The sequence below is a fragment of the Ursus arctos genome, unplaced genomic scaffold (genome assembly GCF_023065955.2).
Source record: "Ursus arctos isolate Adak ecotype North America unplaced genomic scaffold, UrsArc2.0 scaffold_24, whole genome shotgun sequence".
NCBI classification, from domain to species: Eukaryota; Metazoa; Chordata; class Mammalia; order Carnivora; family Ursidae; genus Ursus; species Ursus arctos.
Window position 1 is genome coordinate 6561434 of NW_026622919.1, and position 23045 is coordinate 6584478.

The following is a 23045-nucleotide window of genomic DNA, read 5'->3' on the forward strand; positions in this document are numbered from 1 at the left end:
TGCGGGTGGTACCCGGGCCCCCGGGTACAGGAAGGAGTAGTGCCTACCTGGGTGGACAGCCACGTAAAATTTGAACCCGATGTCATTTCCTATTTTCTCTATTCCACACCAGTATGTGTCTGCGTCGTCATACCGGAGATGCTCCAAGGTCATGGTGAACTTGTGTTGGCTGTGATCGTCCTGGATCGACGCCCTGCCCTTCGTCACCAGTTTCTCTGACCCGGTGGTTTTAACAAAGATTCTGCAAGAATCCCAGTCATCACCGCGGCACCACCACTTCTTGTAGGATTCCCATCCTCGGCCATACCTACAGTTTACCGTCAGGTTGCCCCCCTCTGTTCCTCTCACCGTTCTCTCCTGGCAGATGGAGAAGTGGCCTAGAAGACAGAAATCCTCCTTGAGCACAGGGCTTTCCGGGCGCTGCTGGGGTGTCTGGCACTGCCCTGAAGACCAGCCAGCAGCCTCTGCCCTCTGTCGAATCGCCACATCCCGCGTGTCCCTTCATCCCCTGCAGTGTTGCTTTGGCTGTGCCCTCTCTTGGATGTCCCCCCTGGTGGTCCTAATTCCCCAATACAGGATCCTGTGCTCGCTTGCTCCATACTGACCACTGACCCCTCCTTTGACCTCCGCCAACACCTCTCCCCAGCAGCGCAGAGCCCACACGGCAGCCCCAGGTATATTTCTGGATCCCAGACCCGGGGAGGTGCAGGGGCCGCTCCCCACCCACCCCCTGACACCTAAAATGCCTCGCCGTCTGAATCCACACGTGGAACTGAACACACTCTCACACACACTCACTCACCAAAGTCACGGCTTATTTCGTTACCTACACACCTTGCTCTTCTGTGATTCCTTATAGTCGCACAAGCTGTTCCCTCTGCCTGGAACGTTCTCTCTTCTTTGCCTGAAGGAATCAAACCTTTGTATTCATCCTTCAAGGTCTGGCTCAAACAGTGTCTCTTCTATGATATCTCCTGTTTGTAGCCACTCGGTTTCTCCAGGTGACACCAGAGTACTTTGTCCCTGATTCCTTTGCTGCTCTTATGACATCGGAGGATGGTCTGGTCTTTGGTCACCTGGAGCAGAGATTTTGGCAGCCTGATGTGTGGCTTTGAGCAACTCTTCAGAGAGCCTGTCACACACTGCTTTTGCTGCCTGTCTTCCTCCGTCTGCTCTGAGCTCTTCAGAGAGAGGATCCCGGCTCTAGCTACACGTCGAGACCCGTTGTGCAGGTTTGTAAATGATCCAGATGTCTGAACCCCACCTTGACGGGGTGGGTCTCAGCTGGAGCCTGAGCTTCTGGGCTCCTTCCAAGTTCCTCTGGGATTCGTGCATTTATGTGAATATATGTTTGTGCATGTATGTGCTTACCTATCTGTCTATGTATCTAACTCTCACCCATGTATCAATCCGTCCATCCATGCATCCCTCTGATGGTTGATCCAGCCATGCATTCGTGCAGCCCTGCATGCACACATCCATGCAGCCATTGACCCACCATCTGTCTCTCCATCTCTCTGCTAGGGTTGACAAACAGTGCTCTAGAAAACGGGCACCATTTACATGATTTATTTTTCTTTTCTTTCTTTATCACTAACTTAGTGCCTATCGGGTAACAAAACTTAAAAAATTTTTAAATTAGTAAGTGTCTGGGTGAATGAAAGGCCCTGCGATTTCCCCTGGGAGAGACCCTGTCTGAGTCCCGCCCCAGCCCTGCGGGTGCTCCGTCCTGAAGCCCTCGCCCCACTCACCTTGGACGACCAGAAGGAGCAGAACCGGGAGCAGCCACATGTCTCGCCTGCCTGGGTTGTCTCCCTGGTGCTCAGTTGATGTCCGTTGCCCTCCAGGGACTAGAACTGAGCTCAGAAGCAACCTGCCTTCTATTTCTCCAAATTAATCTTTTGTAGTTTCTCTCATCTACTTCCCTTAATTTTTTTTCTTCAGTTACTTCCTAATTTCCTTAATTAGGAGAACAGCAGTGCCATCTTTTGGGAGCGTATGGCTGATGTGATAAGGTCTCCCCTCTCCTTGCTCTGGCCCCTCCTCTCAGTATCCCCTGGAGTCTGTCCCTGATGACCTTCTCTCCTGGGAGTGTCCCTGCCCCACTCTCTAGCACCACCTCCAGTCTCTGACTTCCTGCCTCTTCCTGCCACCCCCAGCCCCAGCCCAGTTCTGGGCTTCTATTGGCTACTGGCGTCTTTGTAGAGCTGTTTACCATGTTAGCAACTCCGATGTGCTCAAAATGCAATTTCTTGTCATCTTCACGCCTAAAGTCAATCTGTACCGACACCTGGTCCGTGGGCCCAGGGCTCCCTCTCCACCTGCCCCCACCAGACTAGACTTCTTAAAACAAAGCTCATGGGGTCTTCTTCCTGACACCTGCCACCCTCAGAAGGCCTTGCCAAGATGGAGGGAAGGGAGGTGGAGAGGCCAAGGGCTTTGCCAGCAGGAGGAGAAGAAGATGGGCTGGGCCAGCCCCGGGGAGTGAAGGGAGCAAGAGTTCCTGTCCCCTTCAAGTTCCTTCGAGCTGGACCGAGAAGCAAATTGACATGAGACAGATTGACAGGAAAAAATGAAATTTAATAGCATATGTGTAGGGACTGCACACGGACATGGCAGTTGGCATAATGGGGTACAACTATCATCCTGAATTAAGAGAAGGGGGTAGGGGTTTGAAACTTCAAAGACAAGGAACTCAATTCAAGGAAGATGAAAATGAACAATTGTTTCGCAGACAAATGTTTGCTCTGCCATGTAGTTGGGTTAGTCAGAGAAAACTTAAATTTAAAGTCCTCTGAAGTTTCTCACAATAGAAGTTGTGCTGGTAGCATGTTTCTTCCCACTGAACTGGTTTCATCCAATTATTCCTGACAGTAGGTGGGGGTGGCAAACTCATTTCAGAAGCGGTGACCCGGGTGTATTCACAACGTGAGGCTAATGGAGTAGGTCATCGGGTATTAAATAAGAGGCGTTAACATGGAATCGAAAGGAAAACGATGGTTAATGACTGGACCAGATGTTAAGCCAGCTCCCGAGTTCTGAGGGCAGCCGGGGGAGCAGACTTGTAGATGTCAACCTGAAGCGGCTTCAGGGAGAGGGGGGGCAGGTTGTGGCAATGAGACAGAACCTCCGGGTCTCTAGATGAAACGTCGCTGGTGATCTGAGAGGCCCACTGAGCAACTGGCACGAAGCTGGTCTGTGTGTGAGCTATTGTGCTGATTTCTCTGAAGTGTACGTCGAGTTCAGGAAAAAGGGCAGTTTTCATTCTTCATGATTCCAAGTCGGGAAGGTGGGAGAAAACTCAAAATCTTAGCGTGGAGACTCGTAGTCGGGCGGTGGAAGGCACTAGAAGGACCTAGTCCCGTTTATAATGATTAGTGTTAAAATCTATTATGTACAAAGATGTGCTATTGAAACATCCTTTCTCTCTCTATTCACCCTCATTATTGCCAAAGATAACCACGTCAACACTAATGTGTTTGCAAAATAAGCCGAGTTTCCAAAAGAGCATGGCCTGATGATTTACATAAGAGCAGCGAGAATGGTGGTTGACTCTTTAAAACGTGCTCGGCAGAAGTTTTCATGAGGAATCTCCGAATGAACTTTAACAGCCTCTCGTGGCCGGAAGCCAAGCCAGATCCTTGCCATCAGACATTGCCGGCTCTACACACAGATTTGGGTGATTTCCTCTCCTCTCTAAGTCCCCCCAATATCCTGAGTGTCCTGCACCTGCCAGGATTTGATCTTTATTCCCCTGGTAAGACCGCTGGGCGCTCTGTAAGCATGGTAGCCGTCCGGTATTTGCAAGGGGCTTTATTGGCTCCATAAGGCCAACCTGAGTTCCATACAGCTGTCAGGTCACTCCTGAGCCCACGCATGTCTCCCCCAAATTGGACATTCCAGTCCTAAATCTGGTACCCATAACCAGTGTTTCCAAGTGTGTCCAGTCATAAAGAGAACAGATTCTTACCGATGTGAACAAATAAATACATTGCCATGAAATAGAAGAACACTCACTGAGTTTCTGAATTCTGGAGGGTTCAAGTAAGGAGCGAAGAGAAATGTTTCCATTTTTCACAAAGGGTGTATTTTATCAAAGTGCTGTAGGGCAGCTAGCTTAAGAGGGAAAGTTTCCCTAAATCTGCAAAAACAAAGCATTAAAAAAAAAAGTAGCAAAGTTTCAAACAAAAGTCACAAAGAGTCTAATTAATTATTCTCAAGTTGGTCAGAGTCACACTGTTAATTTTGATCCTGCTTGAATGTAGCCTTGCACGACTTCCAGAAATTGTCAGTTCGTTCAGATTTATGGTCTTAAGATTATCAGAAACTTGTACTCAGAGTTTTCCGCCCATGAATCTCATGGCAAAGGAAGCACATTTGTACATTATTGAGGAATCTGTGCAAGTGTAACCGTCTGTAAATGAGGAAAACGTAGAAATGGCCAAGGTTGGAGGTCTGCTTAGAGTTTCTTCCAGTGCGGCCGACAAGGAAATCTGGTTATTTTTGTGACACACAACATTGTGAGATAATATCACAGCAAGACATCAGATTAGGGGTCTCAGTGAACCCTGGGGTTTCTGCCTCAGACAAAGAATTTATGACGGGGTGGGGGGCAGGATCTCTGGTCTCCCCTCAAACTTTTCCCTCTCACCCTGTCTTTCTCAAGTTTTACTGAGGTGTAATTTGATAAAATAAACCGCACCCACTTAGATTTCACAGTTTGAAACATTTTTCCTCTTGTTTTTAGTACTTCTCAAATTTTACATGTGGTACAATTTTGTGCTGTGTTCAGTTCTGTGTTTAACGCACACATTGTTTCAGGGAACCACCAGCGCACATACAAAAAGCAATGCTATCCCCCCCCTCCCCAGAATAGTCTTTAGCTATGACTTCTGTTTCTTTAATGGCAGGCAGTCCAGCTGGTGAGGTTAGGACCTCAAGTGCTGATGTGGCTTCTGTGGACTGTGGTTCCCACGTGCGCTGCCTCAGCTTTCTGGAGCCTTCCTTGCTGGTGCTCCTCGGATGTGCCGCACGTGCGCCCTCCAGTGGCCAGTCTGCGTCTGGGACGATCTTCCCCAAGCTCTCAAAGTGGGTGCTCTCTCCAGGGACGGATCAGGTGCGCACAGCAGGGGCGGGATCCTGGGAGGTCTCGGGTCCGTTTCTTCAGGGGCTTCCTCTTCTCCATCCCCCAACACCATTCCCAGGTTTCAGAGCCTCCATCTCCTGCCTTCCTGGTCCTTTGGCTGGGAAGCTTGGCAAGCTGATGCTTTTCTCTCCCCAGTCTGTTGTGTACTTTCTGTGACTGGGTTTACTTCCAGGGCCAAGCAGAGGGAGGACAAAGAGAGAGAAGAGGCAGTGGTAGTTCCCCCCCAGGTTCTGGGACCCTAACTCTTCTGGGCAGCAGGGAAGCTCTTCCTTCTGAGTTCGGCTTTTGTCCCCCAGCGGCTGCAGGTGGAATTGCAGCTTCTGGCCTGAGGCTGGAAGGGCCCTGGTGGGAGGTTAAGAAAACACAAACACCAAGAAAACTGCTGGAATGCCTGCCCCCCCACCCTAGGGTTTCTTTTCTCTGCTCATCCTGAGCTCTTAGGGTCCCTGCCGAGTGTGCACTTTCAGGCTGTGAGCCGCAGGGTTCATGATCAGGCAGGAGGACAGAGAAGGAAACATAAGCAGAAAACTCTCAGCGGCATTGTTTCTATGCTTGGTCTGGTTTCCTTCCCCAGTCTCCTGCTAGGGTTCATTTTGCAGAATGCTCGGATAGTTGCTGAAGGAATTCTGTCTGGGTCCTTACCTGGAGTCAGGGAAGAGGTCTGTGGAGCGGGAGGACAATATTTCACTTGATTTGGGAACCCACAGCATAGACGTGCAAGAGCAAAAACAAGAGAGTCAACGGCCAACGAAACAGGAATAGTTAATATGCTACAGACACGCAAAGGACCATAATGCAGCTTTTAAAAAAAGATTTAGTTATTTACTTTAAAGAGAGAGGGAGAGAGAGAGAGCGAGCTGGGCGAGGGGCAGAGGGAAAGGGAGAGAGAATCCTCAAGGAGACTCTGGACTGAGGTCAGAGCCGTACTCCTGCTTCATCCCAGGACCGTGAGATCATGACCTGAGCCTAAATGAAGAGTCGGCTGATTAAGGGACTGAAACACTGAGGGGCCCTGGTTAGGAAGCCATTTAAAGGATTAAGGAAACACAGGCGTAATGGTTTGGAGAGATTCACCATAATATTTAAGATCTTTTTATTGGAGTATCGAATACACACAGAAAGTGAACACATCAGAAGTGCACAGCTCAATACGTTTGCACAAATAAAACACACCCACGAACCAGCACCTGGATCAAGAAACAAACACTCCCATCCCCCAGGAGGTTTTTAACTTCGTAAAACATTTGGGGGAATCCAAGGCAGCTAGAGAGGATGCTGGAGGCCACCTTCATGGCTCTTCATTCTGGAATTTAGAAGACCCCTCTGCCCGCTCCTGTGAAAGCATAGCTTGTAGTTCAAGACGGGATGGAAGCTCAAAGAATCTGGGACACTCGGACACCCCTGTTTCACATGCTTGCTGCCCCCACATACTCAGAGCCCCAATCAGCTATGTTCTGGCTCATTCTCCATTACAGTCCGAGAACCAACAATGATCAGCGCTTTAGGCATGGGTGGGATATAAAAAAGAAGGACCAGACCAGACCAGACCAGACCAACACATGACCAGAGAGTGAGGAGAGTTTCAAAAATATCAGCACGCAGAGAGCAAAAAGGAGCTTTGGAAATGAAACTGTAATTTCTAAACTAAACACTTGATCCAAGGTTCGGAAGAGACAGTAAAAACACAAAACCAAACCAAATCCTCCCAAGAGGTAGGACTACGTCAGCAACGTGGAAAATAGACAAGAAAAGGGACTCAGAAGAATTGACTCGGGAGGTTAGAGAAAGGGGAAGGGGACAGAGGGAGGAGAGGACATGGGAAGGATGAGGGGACCCTTCTGGGGAGAACACTTAGGACGGCCTTAGCATGAGCAGTTGGGGCTGGGAAGAGGCCCTAGTCCACAGTCAGGGGAAATGCAATGAGAGGTGGCAGACGAAGTGGCTAGGGCACAATGAAGCTGATGGGAAAAGGCCACTTCTTCTTCCTGAAAATCTCCCCATGGCACTTCTGTCTTAGAGGGACTCAGGAATACAGGGGGAAGTCTAAGAGGGAAGGGCCTGAGGGCCAGGATCAGGGCTGCACCAGGGCCCAGGGCAGGAGGGGCGGTCTGCGATGCACCCAGGTGGGTGGCCCAGAAGGAGACTTAGGTTGGGGCTGTGTGCCCAGCAAGGCTGGGTGTGAGCCCTGAGCACTGCATTCTTCCCCACGTGCAAATCCAAAGTGTCTCCATCACTTCCTTGGACCCACACTCTGAGGGTCGGGTGTCTGGGCCCTGTTGCACTGTGTGCCCTGGTTTGCTGGCTGCTGGCTTCGCAGCTCCTCACATATCCTGGTAAAGTGACACACCAGCCAGTGGGACACTTTGCTTCCCCAAATCATTGAGACAAATTGTGTCAGCCATAGGCTCCCAAAGGATGGCACTGCCTTTCTCCTAATTAAGTAAATTAGGAAGTAACTGAAGAAAAAAATTAGGGAAGTAGATGACCGAAACTCTGAAAGAACAATTTAGAGAAATAGAAGACACTTTGCCTCTGAGCTCAGTTTCAGTCCCTGGAGGGCAGCGGTCATCAGCCGAGCACCAGGGAGACAACCCAGGCAGGCAGGACATGTGGCTGCTCTTGGTTCTGTTCCTTCCCGTTGTCCAAGGTGAGCAGGCCGGGGGCTTCAGGACGGAGCACCTGCAGGGCTGGTGGGACACACACAGGGTCTGTCCTGGGGGAAATGGCAGGGACTTTAACTCATCCAGACCTGTTGTCTTTAAAAAATTTAAAAAAATGGTTTTTTTTACCTGACAGGTTCTAAGTTAGGTGTTGGAGAATGAAAAGAAAAATACGGTGTCTATTTTTTGGGCACTATTTGCTGTCCCTGGCAGATGGATGGATAGACAGATGATGGACGGATGGGTAGATGATAGATAGATGCATATGTGCACAAATACATACATACATAAACACTGATTCCTAAGCAACATTTAAGCTGCCAGAAGCTCAGGCTCCAGCTGAGACCCACTCCGTCAAGGGGGGGTTCAGACATCTGGATCATTTAAAAGCCTGCACAACGGGTCTCGACGTGTAGCTAGAGCCGGGATCCTCTCTTCCGAAGAACTCAGGGTAGAAGGAGGAAGACAGGCAGCAGAACCAGGGGTGACAGGTTCTCTGGAAAGTTGCTGAACCCCACACATCATCCTGCCTGAATCTCTGCTCTGGACGAGCCAAAAACCAGACTATCGTCCTGTTTGGTCAGCCCAACAACCAAGACACAATGAGTGGTGTCATCAGGGAGGGAAGACACAGCTGAGAAGCTATCTGTTTCCGGGTTGGATGTCAAATCCTTGGAGGCAGCTGTTTCTTGAAGCTCAGGGAAGACAGGAGCTAGTAAGGTAGGACCATCTGATCCCCCCCCGGCTCTGTTCTTCTCATCCTCCAGAATCATGGGACTCGGGGCAGGATGCAGACAGTGTCTCCTCTGGGAAGGAGGTCATCATGGAAAATAAAATGAGCCCATTTACTCATCAATTGACTTCTTCATGATATGTGTAGGAGGAAAACACTCTGATGGGGGAGATTCGCATGCACAACACTTATTGGGAAAACTTGCATGTTATTATTTTCTTAACACGGAAGTTCATGAAAGAGTTACAAGTGCATATGAGTCATAAGAGCAAAATACCATAGACTGAGTGGCTTGAACTATAGAAATTTCTTTTCTCACAGTTTGAAGGCTGGGGTGTCCAAGATCAAGGTGCAGGCTGATTCAGTTGGTGATGAAAGCTCTCTCTCTCTTTCTTTTTTTTTTTTTTTTATTATGTTATGTTAGTCACCATACAGTACTTCATTAGTTTTTGATGTAGTTCTCTTTCTAGTTTTTAGGCAGCCACCTTCTCACGGTGACCTGCACCTTATGCATAGAAAAGGAGAGACAGAGGGAGTGAGGGACAGAGGGAGAGACAGAGATAGACAGAGACAGACAACAAGAAAGAGAGAGAAGTTCTCTGGTGTCTTTTCTTATGAGAGCACTGATCCCATCCTGAGGTCCCCAGCATGATCTCCTCTAGTCCTAATGCCCCAGCTTCACATACCGTCCCATTGGAGCTTAGGACTTCAACACAGGAATTGTGGAGAAACACAAACATTCAGTCCTCGACAATATAGGGGCAGAATCAAGGGGAGAACAGTGCAGGCTCATCTATTGACATTGACATCACTACCACCCCTTCTAAGTCCTCTTCTGCATCACCGAGCAAAACCTGGGAATCACCATTCCTCCAGTCACCTTCCTTGTATGGGCTGGACTTTGTCCATGGAAGCACCTGCCAGAGATTTAGAAAAGGGGGGAGAGCAGCCTTACGCTCTGGGGTCAGCTGACATGTGCATTGGAGGACGAGAGATTCAAGGTGGCTCCCTGCTTCGCTCTTGGGAACCCTTACTCTGCTGGTGAAGGCTGAAGATAATTGGTTGGAGTTTCTCAGAGAATTTTCAGAATCACAGCAGCGTCTTATGGGCTCTTGAGAAAGCCCATCCTGGAACTTCTGCTGTGAACACAGTGTCAGCTTCCCTCACCATGAATCAATACAGACACTAGTACATAACTGCTCATAGCAACATCATTCACTGGGCCAAAATGTCAAAACAACCCATAATTCATCAGCTGATGAGCGGATGAGCTAAACGTGCCCGTCCCTACCATGGGCTGAAGGGTCCACACATCCCACCACACACATGAGCCTTAACACGTTATACTAACTGACCGAAGCCAACAGAAAGGCTAAGACTGTAGGATTCAGTTTATATGCAGTGTCCAGAATAGAGAAATGTTTGGTCCGAATGTAGATTAGTGGTTGCCAAGGCTTCAGGGGAGAGGGAAGTGGGGAATGACAAGGGGTACAGCGTTTCTTTCTGCAGTGACCAAATGTTCTGGAATTAGAGGTGATGGTGGCACAGCTTTGTGAATAGGCTAAAAACCACTGAAGAATACACTTGAAATTCATGATATGTGCCTTATCTATCTCAATTTGTAAAGTCAAGGAAGGTAAATTCTTTGCCTTTCACACGCTTTAATTCATTTTGAAAAGAAGAAAACTATCACCGTTAAGTTAAAAACTTAGCAAATTGAAAAGAGAGCACAAGTAGTAATCTGGAGGCCAGAAGAGGAATAAAACTATATGTATGAGAAATTAATAACTTAGGAAATAAAAACAGAAACAATTACAAACTAATTTCAAAAGTGGTTTAATGAGGGGCGCCTGGGTGGCACAGCCGTTAAGCGTCTGCCTTCGGCTCAGGGCGTGATCCCGGCGTTATGGGATCGAGCCCCACATCAGGCTCCTCTGCTGTGAGCCTGCTTCTTCCTCTCCCACTCCCCCTGCTTGTGTTCCCTCTCTCGCTGGCTCTCTCTCTCTCTCTGTCAAATAAATAAATAAAATCTTTTTAAAAAAAGTGGTTTAATAAGTAAAAAATGTGGAGGAGGAGAGTAGAAACAGGAGGAGGATGTCCTGCAGCAGGTGTAATCCACACAAATCACATAGCGCATGTGGTCAAAACGTGTATTTGAAGCAGATAAGAACATTTTTAATTATAAAGGATACTTTCTAAATGCAGGACTTTATGCAGATACACACTCCATGAAATAGGACTTTCTGGGAAGAAGGAACCAAAACAATAGAACAGATTCAAGGACCATCAAAGAACTTGAAGAATCGATATTCAGGGGAAATCAATTTCATGTAATGAATAATTTGTCTCATTAATGAATTTGACAGTTTTGTAGATAATTCATAGGATTCTAAAGACACAGAAATTCCTTTGCTCTGTTTATATGCTGGTTACTAGTGTTTTCAAGTTGAGAGGTTTCAGAGAAATCCAGATTCCTGGCTACTGTAGAAAAATGAAAAGATCTGAAACCACAGAGCCCCCAGCTTGCATGAGGACAATCGGCTGAAGTGGACTGGGGCCATGCCTTCCCTTGGGTCATTTGCTCTCCAGATGACATTGGCCATGATGACAGGGAGGGGTGGATTATCAGAAGCTGTCATTGCTTAAGTGTGGACATTTTTGGTTCTCTGAGATGTACAGCTGTGCTCTTCGGTGAGTTCTGTGGTGGCTTTGACCCAGTGGAGTTTTGAAGGAAAAAAGTCTGTTTTGTGGAAGGTGTATTCCTTCTTTGACTGTTACTCAACTCATCAGGCTCTTGGGTTTATTGGGGCTATTTGTGATGTAGGAGGCTGTGGCTCTGCCCTCAGGGGTGGGGTGGGGTGTGACAGGCACATGGGTTTGTGTTTTCAGGCTCATCTGCCCTCGTAGCAGTGTCCGATGCAGTGAGTGGCCCAGCGCGGGGCTCACTGACCGTGCAGTGTCGCTATGAACCCGGGTGGGAGACCTACAGTAAGTGGTGGTGTCGAGGGGCTGAGTGGAAAGACTGCCATATCCTCGTTCAAACCGATGGATCAGAGCAAGAAGTGAAGAGTGACCGAACGTCCATCAGGGATGATCAGAAATCACTCACGTTCACTGTGACCATGGAGGAGCTCAGGTGGAACGATGCAGACACTTACTGGTGTGGGATTGAGAGAAGTGGAACTGACCTTGGGGTCGAAGTTCAAGTGACCATTAATCCAGGTAAAAGTACGTGTGTGTGGATGTGTCTCTTCAGGACCTGCTCTGTGATGGTCCCTGAGGTTCCTCTCCAATGACTTCAGTGTCACTCAGAGTGAAGTGTCACACAAGGGGGTTGAGTCCTGAGTTCTTCTAGGACCCCAAATGACCCCTTGGATTGGGAGGGACAGGGCTTCTTTTAGATGCTCTCATGGCTCCTGGTACCTCCTCTAGGATAGATCCAGCCTTTCTGGGCACGTGTTTTTCTGCACAGCACAATGCCTGTGTCTATTGTCCATAGAGATCAAGGTGATGGTCCAAGTTTCAGTCTGTGGGCCAAAGGGACCTTCTTCCGTTTGACCTAGAGATCCCAATTCCTGCCACTGCTTTCCTGGACCTCTGGTGTCCACGTGTCCCTACTCGTTCTGGAGTTTAGAGCTGGGACTTCACAGCGGCTATTTCCACCCCCTGTTCCATACCCAGTCCCAGAGGGAAGAGGTCCAGCGCAGTGGGGGTGCTGTGGTTGATTCCTGAGGTCCGAAGAGGCCTCCCCAGTCAAAGGGCTGTTTAATTCTTTTTATTTATTTATTTATTTATTTATTTATTTATTTATTTATTTTTGTTAATAATGATTTTTTATTATATTATGTTAGTCACCATACAGTACAAAGGGCTGTTTAATTCTATCAAAGACTTTTGTCTGCATCTGTGAGATGATCACATGATTTTTCTCCTTGACTCTGTTAATGTGGCATATTATGCTACTGATTTTCTCATGTTCAAACAATTTTGCATTCTTGGGATAAATCCAACTTGGTGATGATGTATTATCTTGCTTATATCCCTGGATTCAACATGCTGATTTTTTGTTGCAGACTTTTGCATTTACATTGAAGAGTGATTTTTTTGCTTATAGCATTCTTTTTTGCAGTGCCCTTGTCAGATTTTGGCATCAAGAGTATGCTAGCCTCATTAAATGGATTTGGGATTGCATCCTCTTTTCCTATGTCCTGGAATTTTTTTGTGTAAGAAGACATTATTACTTCCTTAAATATTTAGCGGATATCTCAATTGAAGTTCTATGGACTGGGAAGTTTCTTTTGGAGAGGTTTCATTCATTCATTCATTCATTCATTCATTCACTTATTTATTTTCAGTAAGCTCTATACCCAGTGTGGGGCTTGAACTCCCAACCTTGAGATCAAGAGTCACTCACTCTGCCCACTGAGCCAGCCAGGCACCCCTTGGAGTGGTTTCTAATGATGGATTTGATACTTTTAAATAGTTGTAAGATGGTTCAGGTTTTCTGTTTCTTTTTGTGCCTCTTTTAGCATATCACATTATTTTTGCTAGAAATTTGTTTATTGCACCTAATATTTCAAATTTATTGGCATAAACTTGTTTAGATATCCTTTTATTATCCTATCCCCTTATTACTTTTCCTTCTTTTTAATATGCTCAGGATATTGTGTGATGTGCCTTTTTTCATCCTGGTATTGATTATTTAGACCTCTCCTTTCATCACAAATATCTTGCTAGGGTTCTGTTTTGCTTAAAAACCAATTGTTGGGTTTTTTGATATTCTCTATTTTATATTTCTTCTCTAATTCATTAGCTTTTTCTTTTCTTCATCATTTCCTTCCTTCTCCTTCCACCCACAAGTGACCGCGCAGTGTCACTATGGCCCAGGGTGGGAGCCCTACGTGAAGTCGTGGTGTCCGGATGCTGATTTGAATAGCTGCGCCATTGTCGTTCTAACCACCGGATCACGCTTGAGGAAGAACGAGCTGTCCATCAATCAGAGAAAGCACACATTCTCCATGGCCATGTGGGGCGAGTAAAACAACTTTTGAGAACAAGCAGCTGTTGTTTTGATGAGTTGCTGCCCAGATGTTTTATAGTACGGCAACCCTGCTCACACCCGCAATCCAGAACTTAGAGAAGGACCCCAAACTTAGAAGTCCTCCATTATTTCCTGCTTTGCTTTTCCTGGAGCACATTACAAAATAACCACTTGGAGTTGAGCCCATGAAAAACCAGTCCTCTCTGTCTTGACCACCCTAAAAGTAACAGGACCTGCCACCCTGCTCTCAGTCTCCTGCTCGCTCCTGGTCTGGGGTGGAGGGCTGCCCTTCCCAGGCTCACGGGGTGCCTCTCCCCTGGATCTGTATGCAATAAATTCTGTGACGCTCCTTCCTTTGTGTGGGTGTATTGAAACTGTGCCTTCCATTAAAACGACCCTGGGTGTTTCAGGTCCCCGACGTGGGAGCTTGGCTGTTGAGGGAGCTCGCTGCCGACCCATGTGGGTGGCTTGTGTCTCCTCATTCAGCGGGTGGTGATGGGCGTATTCTTAACTCAGTAACCAGCTCCGGCTTCTACACGCACCACGGAGGAGCTCAGGCATGGGATGCAGACACGTCCTGGGGTGGGATGAGGAGCCCAGAGCTGACCGTGGGCCCGAGCTAACCTGACCAGTGTCGCAGGGAAGCACTCTTCCCTCGAGTACCGCAGGCCATCTCCTTGGCAAGAGGGAGCTAGTGAAATACCGAGCAGATTCGCCAACTTTTATATTCATGTAGGACTTTTAGAAAAGGAAAATTTAAAAGTACACAGAATGTAAAGTGAAATGGTGTGGTCTGTCTTCTACCCTGGTCCCCTACCCAAGGTAAGATCTGTAACCAGTGTGTGAGTGTGTGAGAGAGAGAGAGAGAGAGAAGACAGAGAGATGTGGAGAAATTCTATTCATCTAAAGTATATATGTGTATATAGTCCTTCTAACCTCAAAGAAAAAGAACGGATATTGTCCAACAGAGGGTTTGGCATGCATGTGGAGGAGGGGATTGCCCCTTCCAGGAGACTGTCTTATAGGCAACAAGGTACTGGTTCTTCGCACCAGAACTTAGAGTTCACCCTTCACTTCTCCTCATACAGAAATGGCGTGCTCAGGGATCCCCCCGTGGTGCCCACCACCTTCTGGCAGGTGCTCAGAAATAGAGAGCCTAAAAGACACAGCCTGGTGTCCTTCTCCTTACCCGCACGAGGGAAAGGGCCTTTGTCACTTCTCAGGAATGTCAGATCCCACTGTGACGATAAAGCAGGTCCCACTGAGTCATTCCACAGTAGCTCCTGCCCCTGCCATTTATCATTGTCTCTAGAAATCACATGAAACACTCCCTGCCACCCACTGCGGGGGGCAGACACACTTACATCTCCTCTGAGCATCTCCTGATTCTGGACAAATGGGGCTCAAGACACCATTTTGGTCGTTTAAGCACTTCCCTTCACAGACGAGGAAACAGGCCAGACAGAAGCCGCTTGTCCAGTGCCGCAGACCCCCGGGCACGTGAGCCAGAATTGGAAACGTGGTCTTCGATCCCAAGACCCCATAACTGGTGCTGTTTCTGCCCACCCAGGATGTGCAAGGTTGGTTCTGTCTAATGAACAGTTATGTGTTGGTCTGCCCGCTTTAGGTTGGTTCCTCTTCCAAGACCAGCACGCAAATGTCCAACATAACCAATATGGCACAGACACCATGCCAGGCTAAGCTTTTCATCTGTTGAAATCCAGTTAAGGGCCCACCTAAATCTCCTCCACCATTATTCTAGACTATTGGAAAGACTTCTCAACTGGTGGGTCCTTGGCATCTTTACTGATTAGGGCTTTGCCATATGAATTTGGGGGAGAAAGAGACATATATTTCCAAAAAATTGGTTCGAAATAAAATATGGACACAAGAAAGAGCAGAGTCCAGGAAGAATGTAACTGGAAGCGAAAAATGCCCATCAAAACCCAAATCTTTGTTGAGAGGAAATAGGCACATCTCTGAGAAACAAAAAAGAAAAAAGCTTGTGTTTTTAGTTTTTGACAAGTGATAGGGAAGAAGTTGAAGCCAAAGAGCTGGGAGTCCTGGACTTCCCGTTACACAGCTGGGGGTGGGGTGGGGAGGCGTGGGGGGTGTTTGGAAAGGACAAAGGTTAGGCCAAACTTAGGAGTGGGTGAGGGTGGGTCTGAGCTGGCTGGAGGACGGACAGCATCACAGGCATGAAGGGCACAGATCTGAGCCCCTCATTTGTCCCATCTGGATGGAGAAGTCCAGACTGTCCCTGGAGCCCTGCACCGGAAGGACCAAGGGGACTAAGGGACGAATGGAGGGACAGATTGGAGCTGTTCATGTGACCACCGGGTGAATCCCCTGTGCTTGGAGACCACTGATGTAGCCACAGGGTCACGTGGATATTGACATTGTTTCAAAGCCCCTCCCCACCAAACACTCATGACTTACACAGGGAAAAAGAGTAACTTGAGACAGTTACCAGACACACTCTAATTCCAGCGCTGGGTTTAGAGTCACTTCTGACCCTCTAGGATGGATGGGTCTTACTCTCACATATAAAACAATGAAAGCGTGTCCCAGTGAAATAATCTCAAAAGAGCCCAGGAAAGCCATAGATTTAATAGGAAATGTGCAGAGCAAACAGATGGGATGCAGGTCGGGGTGGTCCAACCTTGTCTTCAGTCTTACGTTCAGGCGATTCTTCCTCTAGGAGACAGGGACGCAGCAACAGCTGGAACATCTGGCCCATCAGGGTCTCTGACCACGTACAACACTCGGAAGGTTTTTGGTTTAATTCTGGCTCTGTAGTTACTGGTAGGTCTGGAATTTTAAAACCCATCCTTGGCCAGAGTCCTGAATGCTGTGATAGTCCGTTATCCTCGGCAGAGCCACTCCAGGGTCACAAGGAAAAGAGGCACCAGGAGGATCCACACAGGTGAGATTACAGGTACCCCTGAGGACTGAGGGTGGAAAGAGGACAAATCCTTTCCTTTCTCTGCTGCTACAGTTGCGGTCAGGGTTCTCGACCTGTGCAGAGCAGGGAAGGAGCCAGAGTTCATTCCTGAGGACAGGACGAGGGGAGTCCCTACCTAACAGCGACCAGATCTCTCTTGGAGCTGTAACCACTGCCCATTCCCTGCTCAGAGGTCAGAGGGTGCAGGGGTGTTGATGGCGGGGGAGCTGGGCCTCTCCTGCTCAGGCTGACTCTATCCTCCCCCTGGGTCCCCCTGACTCCAGCTCAGCCACACCACAGTGCCCAGCAGGACCCCAGCAGGGACACCATCACAAAGGTCAAGAGCATGAAGTGAAGGCTGCTAGCAGGGCCCTGTGCAGGGAACAGGGTGGCAGGATGAGCTCCCTCTTCAGGGGCAGCCCCAGCCCCTTCCTCCCTGACCTCACTCCTGAGCCCAGAGCTGCAGGAGAGGCAAACCTTGCTCCCTGCCAGGGAAGCCCCTGTGAGGGCACAGCCATGCTGCTCAGGGGTAAACCTTTAGGGGTCTCGCTGCAGCTTAGCCTGGGCTCCAGCCCCTCTGCCCCCTGATTTCATCCTGCTTTTTGGCCGCTCTCCCACAATTCCCTTCCACCTCACCTGCAGGCCAGCCAAGCTCAAGGGTTTGCCTTTGCCTGTCTTTCTCATTCTACTGTGTCCTACCTTGTGTCAATTCTCCCCAGATTTCCATCTCTGATCTAATATTACCTCTTTGAAGCAGAGGATGATTGCCCCACCCTTGTCCACCAGGCTATTTACCTTCAGGGTTCTCCTGGGAGGGTCTCTCTCAGCTCTGACCCCCACGTGGTAGCACATATGCGGTGGACCGTCTCATACACCCTGTATAGTGGACACGGGGTCCAGGTGGACGATGGCCCTTGCTTACATGTGTCCCCCTGGTGGTCTGTCTCAGTATAAAAGTTTGACCCCCTCACCGTCGGCGTCATGCCCTCCTGCACGAGCAAGGTCAGGACCCTGCAGGCCAGCCTTGCCCTGTGCTTCCACCTGCCTTGAGCGTGATGGGTCATGTGGATTTTACAGGTGGTTTTCTGGAAGGAAAGGGAGGGCATGCTGCTTTGCCCTTCCTCAAAATATCATTTAAGCTACTGTGCTCTTTTCACAAGTTCCATTCCCTGTGGGGCTGCTGTCCCGGCTGTCCACCCCACAGGCTTCCTCCTGTGCTACTTGGTATCTACAAAGTCCTGCTACCTCCACTCCCCAGTAAAACGAACAACTGGTCCCCAAGCAGTCAGCAGCCGGACAGAAGATCATCGTGAAGTATGTGCCAAGTGCCTTGCCTCATTCAGAGGCATGACTGAAGAAACTGTCTAGTGGGGCCTGATTCCAAGGAATAGGGTCCTGGAGAAGGGAAAGAAGTAGGACTGGGGCTGAAGGGAGCTGGTGGTGGGTGTTTCTGGGAAGCAGGACACAGGGAGGGCATGTACCTTCACCCTGACCTCTGATGGGGTGAACCTTGGGCAGTGTGTTGGCCCTTAGATGAAAGAGCTGATTGTTTTTTTGGATGCCTCTGAGGGGGGGCTTCAGGTTGGTGTCCCAGCATCTTTACCATGTTGGGAACGTGAGGAAGCAGGAATCCCAGCTTCCCACTCCTTGCCCCCATTTCCTTAGCACTCAGGGAGGGCAGGGCTGGATCCATGGAACAGGTAAAAGACCGTGACCTTCTGTGAGCAGAGTAACACCCCCCCCCCCCACAGAGATGTCCTAACCCCTAGACCTGTGAATGTGTTAGGGTACATGGCAAGGGGGAGTTCATGATGCAGATGGAGTTAATACTGCCAGCCAGCTGACCTTGAGATGGGGAGATTATCCTGGGTTACCTGGGTGGACCTTACGTCATCACCAGTGTGTTTACAAGTGAAAGGACAGGGGAGAGCCAGTGTCCCAGTAATGTGGTGTGAGGAGGACTCGGCCACCGCTGCTGGCTGTGAGGATGGAAGGGGCCATGAGCCAGGGGGTGCAGGGTTTCTAGAAGCTGGAAAAGACAAGGAAGGACGTCTCCCTTAGAGCCTCCAGAAGGAACCAGCCCTGTCGGCACCTTGATTTTAGCTCAGGGAGACTCATTTCAGACCTCTGAACTTCCAACCACAAGATCATGAAATTGTGTTGTCTTATGCCAGTTTGTGGCTGATTCGTTCCAGAGGCCACAGGAAAATGAATACAGAGCACTTCCCTTCTGGCATACTTGAGCCTGGAACCACTGACCCCGCTTTTGGCTTCTTGTGGGTCGGGAGGCAGGTGAGCAGGAGACCAGAACCTTCTGTCCTGCAGCCCAGCTGAAGCCCTGTGTTAGGTCCCTCATGGGGAGTGGGGAGCTCTTGAAGGGCTCAGAGGTATAAAGGAGGAGCCCCAGTGCAGACTTTGCTGATGCTCTCCTGCACAGGAGACCTCAGAGGGGCCAAGGGGGGTCCCTGACAGAGTGTCCTGAGGTGAGTGGTCACAGGGCAGCAGCGGGAGAGTCTGCGGGGGTCCAGCTCTTCTCACCTGCCATTGGGGTTGATCAGAGTCACGGGCTGGTTACTGGTGATGCCCTGGGTAAGTGGAAACGAGGAATCCCAGCTGGCTGGTGTGGGTCTTGCCAACGAGGAATCCCGAGTGGTTGGTGTGGGTCTTGCCAACGAGGAATCCCAGCTGGCTGGTGTGGGTCCTGGCACAGGCTTGGGAGAGCCTGCTAGAACTGGTGCTAAACACACAGAGCACAGCAGGGCTGTGAGAATGACGCAGTGGCTCCCATGGCCTTCTCCACTCCCCCCTCCCCCAGGCTGAAGAAGCTTCTGTCTCAGCACCGTCGCTCAGGCTCATTTGTCCGCCATCGCATCTTTCTGGTTTCTCATCCCAAACATGCTGTTACTTCATTTGCAGAGAAACACCAGTTCCCCGTCTGGGAGGCACGTGGGGTGGGGGCTTGGGAGCAACTACGTTCAGCTCAATCTCAGTGTCCTGTGTGGCACAGCTGAGCACGTCAGAGCCACGTCCCCACCCCTGGAACTTTCCATCAGCCAGGCCAGCTCTTCTCTGAGTCTCAGCCTTGCCCGAAGCAGGATGCATGCCACCTGCCCTGACGTGCTGTGACCCATGGGCTGGCTGGGCCAGGGTCCCCCGTGTCCTGCAGCTGCCCAGAGCCCGCAGCCCCTGCTGTCCCCTCGGGGCCTTCCTGCCTCCCCGGGGCCTTCCTTACTGCACCAGGCCTGCCAGCGAAGCCTTGTCTGGTTGGAGGGTCCACACTCCAGATCTCTGGCCCCAGTTCCTCCTGCACTCTTGCACACATCCACCCACCCTTGTTGTCTTTCTCAGTTGATCTCTGGAACATTCTACACCAGCATACCTGTCCACTGCACACATTTGCACAGCAGATTTGCATATGCTAAGCGTGAAGAGCCTTTCCCTGCTTATTAAATGGGGTAGTGAGTAGTAGAGATATTACTTCCCTAGTGTCTGTGTGTCTCTGTGTCTGTGTGTCTGTATATTGGAGAAAAGACTGAGGGGTCCAGAGGTAGACTGTGGGGTGGGGGCTACACCTGACTCCCTTTCCAGGCCTGTCTCCTGGAGGCCCTCGTGCCTCTGGGGCAGCTGCAGTGGAGCCCAGAGTCCCCTCCAAGGCTCAGAGGCAGAGAGAGAGGGGATCCCTGCGCTCTGGTGGAGTCTGCCTTTCCTTCTCCCAGAAATGGGTTCAGAGTCCCTCCCCTGCTGCTTTGTGCTTATGTTGCCAGAGGAGGGAGGGGAAGAAGGAGGGGGCAGGGAGACGGTCTCTTGTCCTGTAGCTGAGACCATCAGGGTCACGGCTTTCTAGCTCCTACTCCTCTTCGCACACCTGACAAGCTCCACACAGCCTGGGGCTGCACGGGGGTGACGTGACCGGGAATAGAGGAGCTGCCTTCCCTGGACAAGTCTGTCCTGGTCGAGTCTCTGTTTCTCTGCACCCTCTGCTGAGAGCTGATGGAGACATGCAGAGATGTGGAGGTTCTCCTTTCTTCTAGTATGTCCCAGACTCTTTGTGCCCGCCCCCATACTCACTTGCACATGCACACACATGCAAAGACATGCATCCACAGAAACACACACACGTGTTGTCTCAGGCATGTTAAGAGACGCCGCTCCATCCTTTGGGAAGACAGAGACATAGTCCTTACCCCTCTGTGGGTGGTACCAGGGCCCCAGAGCACAGGAGGGAGTCGTGCCTACCTGGGTCGACAATCACGGAAAATTTGTACCCCAGGTCTTTGCCTGTTTTCTCAATCCCACACCAGTAGGTGTCTGCGTCGTCCAGCCGGAGCTCTTCCAAGGTCATGGTGATTGTGCGTATGCTGTGATCGTCCTGGATGGACACTCTGCCCTTCTTCACCAGTTGCTCTGACCCAGGGGTTTTTACAAGGATTCTGCAGGAATCCCAGTTCCTCCCTCGGCACCACCACTTCTTGTAGGATTCCCATCCTTTGGTATACTCACAGTACGCCGTCAGGTTGCCCCCCTCCGTGCCTCTCACCTCTCTTTCCTGGCAGATGGAGAAGTGGCCTAGGAAACAAAATCCCAACATTCATGTCATCCTGCTTGAGCACAGGGCTTTCCAGGCGCTGCTGGGGCGTTGGCACTGCCCTGAAGACCAGCCAGGAGCCTCTGGCTTCTGTCGAATCGCCACATTCCGCCTGTCCCTTTATCCCCTGCAGGATGGCTTTAGGTGTGCCCTCTCTTGGATGTCCCTCTGGGGCTCCTAACTGCCCAATACGGGGGCCTCTGCTCACTCATCACCTACTGACCACGACCCCTCCTTGCACTCTGCCAACTCCTGTCCCCGGCAGCACAGAGCCCACACGGCAGCCCCGGGTGTATTTCTGTATCCCAGAGCTGGTGAGACAGCGGGGTCCCCTCCCCACTCACCCCCGGCACTCTAACCCCTAAACATCTAAACACCCTCACCCTTTGAACCCACACGTGGCTCAGAACTAAACACACAGAGACACACACACACACACAACAAACACACAGCAACCACGCACGCACTCACTCACACAGGTGATCGCTCATTATTTTACCCACACACTTTGTTCTTCTGTGTCTCCCTCTATTTGCACAAGCTGTTCCCTCTGCCTGGAATGTTCTCTCTTCTCTGCTTGAAGGAATCAAGCCCTTCTATTCATCCCTCAAGCCTCGGCTCAAACAGTGTCTCTTCTATGGTGTCTCTGGTTCTGCAGCCAGCTCAGTGGCTCCCAGTGTCACCAGAGCCCTTTGTCCCTGTCTCCGTTGTTGCTCTTATGACACTGCAGGATGGTCTGATCTTTGGCTCGTCCAGAGCAGAGACGCAGGCAGGCTGATGTATGGCGTTGAGCAACTCTCCAGAGAGCCTGTCACCCCTGCTTCTGCTGTCTGTCTTCCTCACTCTGCCCTGAGCTCTTCAGAAGAGATGATCCCGGCTCTAGCTACACGTCGAGACCCGTTGTGCAGGCTTTTAAATGATCCAGATGTCTGAACCCCACCTTGACGGAGTGGGTCTCAGCTGGAGCCTGAGCTTCTGGGCTCCTTCCAAGTTCCTCTGGAATTCGTGCATTTATGCATGTGTGTGTATATGTGTGCATATGCTTCCCTCATCCATCTGTCTATCCATCATCTATCCATCCATCTATCTGCCACGGTTGACCAACAATGCCCTAGAAAACAGACACCGTTTGTGTTACTTATTTTTAGTTTCTTTCCCAAACACTAACTTAGTACCTGTCAGATAACAAAACTTAAAAAGATTTTTTTTTTTAATGAATAAGCGTCTAGATGAGTGAAAGGCGCAGCCATTTTCCCAGAGACAAACACTGTGTGAGTTGCACCCCAGCCCTGCAGGTGCGCCGTCCTGAAGCCCCCGTCCCGCTCACCTTGGACGACCAGAAGGAGCAGAACCGGGAGCAGCCACATGTCCTGCTGCCTGGGTTGTCTCCCTGGTGCTCGGCTGATGCCCGCTGCCCTCCGGGGACTGGAACTGAGCTCAGAGGCAACCTGCCTTCGCTTTCTTTAAATTAATGTTTTTTAGTTTCTCTCATCTACTTCCCTTAATTTTTTTTCTTCGGTTACTTCCTAATCTCAATAATTATGAGAAAAGCAGTGCGGTCCTTTGGGAGCGTATGGCTGATATGATGAGGTCTCCCCTCTCCTTGCTCTGGCCCCTCACTGCAGCGTCCCCTAGAGTCTGTCCCTGATGACCTTGTCTCCCGGGAGGGTCTCTACCCCCACTCTCTAGCACCACCTCCAGTCTCTGCACACCTACTTCCTGCCTCCCCCATCTCCCAGCCCAGATCTTGACTTCCATTGGGTATTGGCGCCTTTGTAAAGCTGTCCACGCTGTTCTGAACTCAGATGTTCTCAAATGCAATTTCTTGTCATCTTCACTCCTAAAGGTCTTGCTGGAATGGGGGCGGATAAAAAGTGGAGCGTCCAAGGGCTTTGCCAGCAGGAGGGGGTGAGAATGTGGTGGGTCAGCTCCACGG

General features: G+C 50.0%; 1 protein-coding gene across 1 annotated transcript; it reads left to right on the forward strand.

Moving 5' to 3' along the window:
- The first annotated feature begins 7684 nt into the window (after positions 1 to 7684).
- On the forward strand, positions 7685 to 13928 carry LOC113265195 (CMRF35-like molecule 5). Its single transcript, XM_026512294.4, has 3 exons — positions 7685 to 7793; positions 11429 to 11761; positions 13400 to 13928. Exons 1-3 carry the CDS (start codon positions 7754 to 7756, stop codon positions 13576 to 13578), a joined length of 552 nt encoding a protein of 183 aa, XP_026368079.1. The 5' UTR covers positions 7685 to 7753; the 3' UTR covers positions 13579 to 13928.
- Positions 13929 to 23045: the final 9117 nt, after the last annotated feature.